This window comes from Cyprinodon variegatus, unplaced genomic scaffold, assembly GCF_000732505.1.
Source record: "Cyprinodon variegatus isolate N-32 unplaced genomic scaffold, C_variegatus-1.0 Scaffold84, whole genome shotgun sequence".
In the NCBI taxonomy this organism is placed as follows: Eukaryota; Metazoa; Chordata; class Actinopteri; order Cyprinodontiformes; family Cyprinodontidae; genus Cyprinodon; species Cyprinodon variegatus.
In genome coordinates, this window is record NW_015150537.1 from 1,487,949 (window position 1) to 1,497,838 (window position 9,890).

At 39.0% G+C, this 9,890-nt stretch overlaps 1 protein-coding gene across 1 annotated transcript in view; it reads right to left on the reverse strand.

Annotated features, from left to right (window-relative positions):
- Positions 1-2,488: 2,488 nt before the first annotated feature.
- Positions 2,489-9,890, reverse strand: part of mgat4b (mannosyl (alpha-1,3-)-glycoprotein beta-1,4-N-acetylglucosaminyltransferase, isozyme B) — a 71,020-nt gene continuing 63,618 nt past the window's right edge. Inside the window, exons 13-15 of the mRNA XM_015373281.1 lie at positions 8,166-8,253; positions 5,737-5,849; positions 2,489-5,238 (exon numbers count right to left, since the gene is read on the reverse strand). Coding sequence (XP_015228767.1) covers positions 5,215-5,238; positions 5,737-5,849; positions 8,166-8,253 — 225 coding nt within the window. The 3' untranslated portion in view covers positions 2,489-5,214. The remainder of the gene's footprint in view (positions 5,239-5,736; positions 5,850-8,165; positions 8,254-9,890) is intronic.

Sequence of the window (9,890 nt, forward strand, 5' to 3'; positions counted from 1 at the left end):
GTGCATGAGAAAACATTTTTGTTTTTTCATGAGAAAACATGAAGTGGTATAAGTCTGTGGGCGGAGCTAACATTGATTCTGTTAAAATCTGTGGCAGCTTCCACCATGCTACACCACAGCAAGCTCTCTTGTTAACCCATGATATTGTTCAAACCAAACTGGGGATGTAAATGCCGTAAATAAAATGCAACATGTTTCTCTGCCTTTTTCAGCGATACTATTGACTTTAGAGTTAAAAAAACAAAAAACATGAAGAAATTGTTCTTTCTTACTCAATAGGAATCAGCCAATCACACATCTAAGTCCCTCCACTGAGTTTAATGGGTGAAGTTGAACAGTTTAAATTATTTCCCTAATGAGTTATTTATTTAATGCGCTAATTCCATAAAAAAAAAAGAAGGCGGAATTAAATAATGAAATGTACATTGAAATAATTAAATAAAAAACATTTAATCATAATTTAAGTTTTATATTATGGCACATTTAATAATTTCATTTTCCATCCATCTTCTCCTGCTCCATCTGTCAGGGTCCCAGTGGGGCAGGTGCCCATGTCAGGCAGTCTATGGGTAAAAGGCGGGGTGCACCCAGGAATGGTTGCCAGTCCATCACAGGGCAACACAGAGACATACAAATGCACACTCACACCAAAGGACAATTTAGAAACTCCAGTTAACAATGTGTTAAATAAATAGTACATTTTAATATTTATTGGTATTATCTACTGGTATATTTATGTATTCCGTTATTTAATTGTATGTTTATTTGTAATACATTTACACCTATTTATTTAATGGTATATAACGGAGGTCTTCAACCAGAGGCGTAGCCAGGACATTTAAATAAGGGCGGCCAGGCAATAACTAATGTACACTGAGGGATGGCCGAAAGTGGATAGGCACCAGAACCTCATGGTCAATCTACACTGTTCCAACAGGAAAATTAACGAGCAAAACATCCATATTTTCTAAATAAAGAAAAAATATAATTTGCCACAGCCTTTGCTAAAAAGTAGACACACATATCTAAACATCCGCGCTTTTTAAATAAAAGGTATAGTGGATAAAATTCTTTCAGTTTTGAGTTCTGGGGCATAAATCTTTTCCATCGTCATTACTTACCTACTTGTATCAGTAAACATTCTGCATAAAATTGATATTTACAAGCACTAATATCTACCGGTACATAAATTCATTATTTGATAAGTTTTGGTTAAATTTTCGCTTCAAATTTCACTGAAGACTTCCAGATGACTTGCAGAGACACCTTTTTTTCTCTTTACCTCATATAAAAAAAAATCTAGTTCTGAAAAGAGTATTAAATTTTGTATTTCTCACCTTTGATGTTATAATATTGATGTGTATAATTTTAATGTTTTGAATATTCCCCTTGAGAGTATTACTGCTGCCACCATCTGTATTAGAGGGAAAAAAGTGGTAGGGGTGGCCACAGGGGTGGACAATGATTGGCTAAGGGTGGCCTTGGCCACCCCTGGCCCCCCATCTAGCCCCCATCTAGTCTTCAAAAGGGGTTCCTAGACCCCTGGGGGTCCACGGAGGTACTGCATGGGGGGTCACGAAAGCTTTGGTCGATTAGACCTTTTTTTTATATTCCCCCCTGCAATTTTTTCCCACTAATTGAAATGTCTTTCAATACACTTTAACATGAATTCAACACACTGTAGTAAACAGATAAATGGAGGTAGAAGATGTCTTTCAGTCGTCAATGCACACGTTTAGTGACACGCAGGAGCTCTTTCAAGCTTGGCACCGTTTCATTCACAACACCTGTCCCATCAACAAGGAATCAGTATCAGAAATACTTTATTAATCCCAGGGTGAAATTACTTTAGTTACATTAGTCTATGTGTAATAGAGTTACTATAGGACCAGTTGATATAACACAATTTCATACAATGTATATAATTAGGGGGTCCCTGCTCCATTTCACCATCTGTTTGGGGTCCTTGGCCTGGAAAACGTTGAAGACCTGTGGTATATACAATTATTTCAAATTTGTTTCCATGAACTCTAAATAGGCAGAAAGTCTGCAGGTTTCTGTCTGCAAGAAATACTCAATTGTCTCTCACAAAGTTCCAGTGAGGAACTTTCCAGTGAGGAACTTTCCATAGGTTTTAATGAAGTTCACAGTAAGTTCCAGTTACCAACCCTACCAGCTGCTAAATGATACTCTGTAAGTTCACAAACACTAACCTGTAGGTTTAAACAAAGTACCCTTTAAATATGAAAAAAGAGCTGCGATGAAGATTTTATCAAGGTGAAATAAATGTTCTGGGAAGCAAATCTCCAAGTTTTTATAACATTTTCTAGATATTCCTACTGAATCAGCAGAGAACTAATGTGTCAGTGCCAGTGGAGCTTTGTGCTGAAATGAGTATGTAACTGACGGCTGTTAGTGGAACTGTTTTGGAATTGTGGAAAATTGCAAATGAATAAAAACAAGAAAAAAAGCACACCAAAAGGCTTACATCATTTAATTTCTCTCTTTATTACAATCCACTTATTTGATAGAAGTTTTAAGATAATTTAAATAGTTTATCTAAAGGGTAGAAAAGACACAAACAAGATGACAGCAATGCAATCCAGTGCATCATAGAGGAAATGAAATAAAACTCAAGTTTATGTCCTGCATGAATGAAGTTCTAACTTAAATGTAAAAAAATGAACCTTATGAGTGATTCTAGACAGAGAGACAGGAGATCCGTGTCAGGAGAGAAAAAGTCCAGATAAATTGTTCCCTGAGATAATTTTCCTGACATTTTTTTATGTAATGATCAGTGGGAGCAAAGATTATGATATAAAAAAAATGAAATCCCCTAATAAGAACTTCTCTAATCATTTATGGTTCAGTCAGATTTTAAACAGAAATTGGCAAAGTTCCGCTTCCACAAACAGCTAACAGCATAACTAAATTTTTGTTCAGTGAATTGGCATTTATAACTTTTAAACTGCTAAAAGATGGTTTAACTAAGCTAAATTAGGTTTAGTTTACATTAAGTTAAATCCACTTATGGAATTCAAATTTTCTAATTTGTCTATTGTGAGCAATAGACAAATAGGCCTGCTGTTAGCTTAACATGAGTAGGCTACATGCTATGGTAGACTACAACAGGAAGTTGGGTTTAAATTAATGTTTTTTTACTGTGTTGGTCAGTCATTTTTTAGCCTTTTTTGTGCTTTTGATCTTTATTGTGTGTATAAGAGTTTGAGGTTGGCAGGTGTCACATGTTTTAATTTGAAACGCTGAGTCGTCTTAGCAGTTAGCGTTAGCTTTCACAAATCTTTTTATCAGTTTAATGTAGTGGAGCTAATATTTTATTTAGTGGTAAATACCAACAAACAGCACATTAAGGGGAAGATGTAGTTTGAATGTTACACCTTAAAAAGGATTATAATGTGACCTCTAAAATGTTTAGTTTCCATATTTTAGATTAAATCAAGTTTTATGTCAGATAATGATCCTTCCAAAGTCTGTTTTGCCCAAATCTTTTTTCTTTTTGTCATAAATGTTGGCAGAAAAACTTTAACTAAAATCAGCTGAATTATAAAAGCTCTTCATAACTTTTTATTATCTTCCACTCTCCTTTGCAGTCAGGCCATTGCTGTTTGAATAACTCTAAAAGGTATTTTGAGATTGTTATACAAAGGAATCAGGTGTCATGTCCACAAACTTCATCTGCTAAAGCTTTTATATTCTAGAAAGATTTGACTTTCAGTGATTCTAAGCTCAAACTAACCAGTTTCATGACCACCTGATCATCTCAGGTTGAGCTGTAATAGAGTCCAGCAGCAACCTCTTCATCAATATAACCAGCAGACTACCGTAATGCTAAAATGGAGGGACAAACTTTTTTTTAAGATTTAAAACAGATACAATTAAGCCTGACATCTAGATGAGAACATCAACTTGGTTACTTGCTACTGGAGACCTCGTAGACATAGCTACTGGGGGTTCTTTTACTGAGAATAACTGGATTTGCTCTTTTAATCTTCTAAACTTGAATATTAGTTCACAGCTAATCAAGTACAGAGCTGGTGCAACAATGGCAGCAGGTCGTTTCAACAATTCAGGCAGTTTGGATGTTTCGGCATGATGGAGCCCCATTAAGACTAAAAAGAAAACATAGTGGATCAGTAATCAGAACCTTAAAGCTTTGGATCTGTGGTTAGAAACCTCCCCAGATCTAAACCACATGAGAACCTGTGGTTGGTTCTGAAAAAGCATGTGGAGAAAAATAAGCCATTAAACTGGGTCTGCACCAAGCAGCTAGATTAGAAGAAACGACTGAACTCTCAGAACCCCCAAACCAAGATCCATCAGGTAAGGTTTGATGTAACGTGGTGTTGAAAAAAGCTTCTTGGCATTATTTATTGGATATTAAAAAATTATATTCCAGCACATCTTCCATCCAAACTAAAGGGAATAAAATTGTGTCAGGATTTGATGGAGTTATTTACAGCGATTGAAGGCACCTACTGTGAGAGTGAAGCACAGTGGGGAATCTGAAGGGAACAATTTATCTAAAACTCCCTCTCCTCTAAGAATGGAGGCAACACAAATCCCTTTCTGGAAGACAAAGTCTAGATGGACAACAGTCTCTTTACAGAAAACAGAAAGTTGTTACACTGGACAGAAATAGACAGCAGAGTAAACTACAGAGCACTGTGGAGTAAAGGCCTCAGTTACCTTAAACTTTTCCAACAACGGCTGCCTTCATCAGTAGTTTCAGGATGCATGATAGTTCAGGACGGACGCTACATGTAATAGAAATCTGCTCTGTCTTCATTAAGGCAACTTGTTAACTGACAGAGGGGGAACCCGGAGCAGCTGACGCACACAGACACGGGTGTGTGTGTAAACATACATGAGGGCGTAGGGTGGGTGATGGCAGGAAGGGCCGTGTCTGCAGACAGGAAGTGTGTCAAAGCAGCAGATTGATCCTCTCTGACTTCCAGTGTTTTCACATTTAGCTTACTGTATGTACACATAGATACAGAATCTCCTAGATAATTACAGCCTTGTGTTGTCGTGGAAACCGGCACAACATTTTTTCCTAAGATGCCGCCTGTCTGAATGGTTTCAGTCTCTGAGCTGATCGCTCTGCAGCGGCCAGGCTCGGCCACACGGAGGTGCTCTAGCGCCGCTGTGAGGAGCCTGCAGGTGGGCTCAGGTGTGACTGAGGGAGGCGGAGCTTCACTCTGCTTTCTTTATGAAGATCTGCAAGACAGAAAAAAACAAACATGTAGTTTGTTCTGTCACTGTTAAGATCCTATAAAACTTTCCAAAGGTCCTCAAAGGTCAAAAACACAAAAACGCCACCACCTTTGCTAAGATCGAGTCCAGTCAGTCCCAGCATGAAGAACACAGAGACCTGTGGTAAAGGTTCCCCTTAGTGCCTGACCTGACCTCTAAACCTCCTTTGAACCAGTTAACCGTTAATGCACTCTGACGGTGCTACAGGGCTGTAGTTCCTAAGCAGGAGTAAAGCTTGGGAACAGAACCTTCTTAGCTTGCTTACCAGACAGAACAGGTTCTTGTGAATCCGATTTAGAAACATGACAAAAATCTGCTCTGTGTTTAAAACTAGCAACGTGATGATCTGGTTCACGTAACGACGTGTGGTTCCCTTCTGTCACTAAGAACAGTCAGCTTAAAAGAAACAGGCCGCTCCTGTTTTTATACAGTTTATACCCATAAACCTCTGATTGGTCTCACCTCGCTGAGGATCACCCACACAGGTGAGTCCGTTATCACTGTGAGACGCATGGCCTCCAGGGGCCCAAAGGAGGGGTCCACCTCTCCTTCTGCAATCCCGTTCTGGAAGGATCCTAGAAGACAGAACATCAGTGCAGTCAGTATAGAAACCTGAAGAGATAATTTTCTGCTGCAGCTTCTTCAGTCAGAACCTTTTCTTTCGGGAATGAGCCCACTGGATTATCAGGGCTCAAAATAAACTTTTAGCATCTAGGTTCCAGCTTAGCACCGAGGGTCCTTCACAGCACTTTCATTTAGACAGAAATCTGGACTTTTACTAGGTTGTTTTGCAGTGTCTTCTTTTCCAGTCTCTCTATTGCAGAGCTCCTGCTGTATTTGGGACCATAGTTCTACTGATCAATTCCCAACATAATTTCAGCTGTTGGACCTCACATCTGACTTTAGATGCTGATATACAGAAGGGATCATGGTCCAGTCATTGAGTGCAAGCCCACATCATCACTCCTCCAACAACTTTCTTGGCAATAAGAATTGTTCTAATCAGCTGAGTTTGGTTTTCTTTAAAGACATTTATGTCCATAATAGTTCAACATCTCTATTCTAGCAGATACCAAACCTTAGAGATCATCCAGAATCTACACCTTCAGCAGTCTTGCTAAATTAATGATTAGATGCTTGAGGATTGTAAGGGCCAAAAAGGGTCTATTCTGTGTGTTTTCATGATTTATTATTGTTTTTAAATGGAAGCTGAGGTAATTGAGGGTTTCTTCTGCTTCCAGGGCAGATTAAAGAGGTTACCAAGGGGTATTAGAACTGACTCCATTTATCCAGACTCCATTAGGCGACCGCACGCTTTTCTGTTCTTGTGTGTCTCCATCAGGACCAGCCAGTCGTCTCATTTCAGCTGCTTTCACCTCATCAGAGCAATAATCCAAGTGAGGATTATAATTCATGCTGTGATGCTTCCAGGTGCAGCTGTAATCCCTGCAAAGAGCAGGGTCTACAGTGTGTGTTACTGTTGGTTCCCGTGTATCAGAGATTATTCTCCCTCTAAAGGCTTTCAGCTGCTTGTACACAGCTGGGTGGGAAACATAAAACCCTGTGCAGGTTTTTACTGGCAGCTAATGGGACTCAGGAAACACCAAATCATTTCCTGAACTTTTTCCTCTCAGGCTGGAAGGACATTAGCAGTCTTCCTGAACAGCTGCAGGACAAAGCAGCTGATGGCAGCGCGTGTTTCTGAGTGCGGCACTGGAATCATTCAGACATAAACCCAGCGGATGACAGTTTCAGATCCGGCATGTGAGGCCTTAAATCAGAATGCTGTGAAAATGTTTGCATTTCGGACAGCAGCACCTGCACTAAAAGCTCCTTCACGTTCCAGGGCCTCAGACAGAGAAGAGGGTGCAGTTTTGAGGCTAAACATTGGAAAAAGTTTGCTGCTGAAGAAAGGTCAGATTATCAAACTGTGCTCTCTGCTAAGGCATGTTTCTGTTCACCTCTTGTCCTTCAGACATCCCAATTTGTGAAGCTGACCACCCGTTCCAACCTCTAAATGAATATACAAAGTAGTAAAAATACCAAGAGGACTTCCAGCATGTGTTGAAATAAACATGACAAGATTATTTAGCTGACTTTTTCCCCGATCTTCCCCTTATAAGACATCTCAGTTATAGCTACGGCTCTAAACCTGATCCTCTGTGATTTTGCTGCTACATGTGGCGTATCAGGTGAGACCATTTCTACCAGGAACAATGTTGGGACTTTAAACCTGAGATATAAAAAGTAGAATCTTGTAGTATTAGATAGTAGTAGTTGTTTCCTTCCTTTAGTTTCAGTGAAAAAATGAACTGTGGCGACCGAATGTTTTAATGTAAAAGGAACTTAATTCAAATCTTTTTCTTTAAAAGAAAAAAAAAATCAAATAACATTCGACATGGTAATACCGGTAACTGATCATTCAACAAACTTTTTCTCCTTAGGGATGGAAGGGCCCATCTAATAGCTAGTTGTAAAGCAGAAAGATTTCACAGGGGTAGCCAGGCAGGGGCCAATGTGCCCTTAGGGGGCCCGAAAGCTGACGGACGCCAAAACAGTTCAGGATCAAAGCTCACTAGTCACATTAATAAAACGTGTGAATTCTGCAAATAAATCAGAGAACGCAAACATTAAGCCTTTGCTAGTAAATATACACACATCTATGTTGTCTAGATCTGTTACAGTTCTGCATAGTTTCTGCATTATTGTATGAAACTAAATTTGATCCAGTTGAATTGAAGTTTACACCATAAAAACTTAAACTCATGGGGGAAGAAAATGATGCCCTTGATACCCTTTAAAATAAAAACTACTGAATGGATTAATCAGTTTGTTATTGTTGATGGAAAATGTTTGCGTGGCTCGCCACATGGCATTGAGTCACGGCTCACCTATCCGGATGAACCCATCCTCAGTCCGGTGGTACTTTGGTTTTTTCTCCCTTCCATCAGTCAGTGCCTCCTTCTCTGCCTGGATATTCTGGAAAACAAAAACAGACGGATTCATTCTCATTTCACTCTCTTCCGCTAATCCTTCTGTTATCACTGCAGTTTGGTCCAAAAGTTCCTACAGAGGAAAAGGTTCTACTGGATTCTGCTGTAAAACGAGGAACAATAAAAAACCTTTTTATTGGTTTCAAAGGTTTTTGTTATAAGATGCTCAGACCAAATCTGGACTGATGGTGGGGAACTCTTGCTCCTTTTGGATCCTGGAAAGGATCCAGTTCCTTGGCTTTTGTTTCTCCACCTTTTTTTCAAAACTGTGACCACAGGTCAGTTTTCTGACCTAGGGTTCAAAGGTTCAAGGTTCTGAAGAGTGATCCACTTCATCTTCCTTTTAGCTTTATGATACAAGGTTTGATCATGCTGGTAAATCCACAGATTATCACCAAACTGTGCCTGAAATATTGAAACCACCCGTTGCTATAGCTGATCAAGCCCTGCACAGGATGCACCAGGTTTCTGCCGCTCCCTCCTTGGACCTCCTGGATTTTCTTCGCAGCCACTAGCTCAGACCTCTGTCCTTTCAGCTGCAGCAGCCTCCTTAATTTGAGGCTGTTCTAAATAAAGTCTTTGATTGCAATCATAGTTTTTACTTTGAGCCAGGGCTGAAACAGTTAACAGGATTGATTGTGATGAAGTAATTATTGAAATAACTGTCAACTAATTTAAAAGAACGACACACTCAGAGCTTAATGAAGACAAAACTGTAGAACAATTATTGACATTTTGCATTTATGAGGACAAACTTTCTTGTATGTAAATATGCTCTAATGTAACTACTCAAGAAGTTTTAATTATTCGCAATTTATCTAAAATGCACTATATTTGAGACACCTGTTTGCTAAGATATGTTAATTTAATTTAACTTAATAAGAGGTTTTTTTTTCAAATAAATCAACTAATCAAAGTCACTTTAATTGATCACTAAAAAACAAAAGCTGCAGCTCTACTTTGAGCTGAACTGATGATACAAACTAGTTTTTGATGATTACTAAGGTAAACCTGTGGTGTGCTGGATCAGTCCAGAGTTCTCTTCCATGAGATTTTAAAAAACCAGGAGGACTTCCGAACAGATGCAGAACCCCTGTATTTATTTTCCTCATAATAAAGAAAGAGGGAGAGGATATGAAGATATATTTTCTTTCTTGGAGCCTCCACCGCCAGGTTGGTGTTCCATCAGATGAGCATACCCGGTCAGAACAGCATCCCCATAGTAAATACCGCTTTACCACTTTAGTTAAGCCCTTTAGTTTTGTACGAAAAATGAACTTTAAGCTACCACAATGGGCGTGTATCCCTTTATTCATATATAAATCAACCAATTGAATTGCTTATTTTTAGTTCTCTTGAAGTGTATGGCGATCTGACCTTAAATTGTTTTTTATTTTTAACATGACTGAAGGGATACATTTTAAAGTCTATTTTTCATACAAAACTAAAGGGATAAACGCACTATGGGCCGGATTTATCAAGATCCAATTTTGCGTGCAGTAATTTGCGCTCGCAAACTGGAATTTTGCGCGAGNTTTTGTGGTTTGCGGCAAAGTAGTTTGTGCAAACTAGTGCATTAAGAAATTTTAATCTTACAATGACCCCCCCACCCTCTCCAAAAAA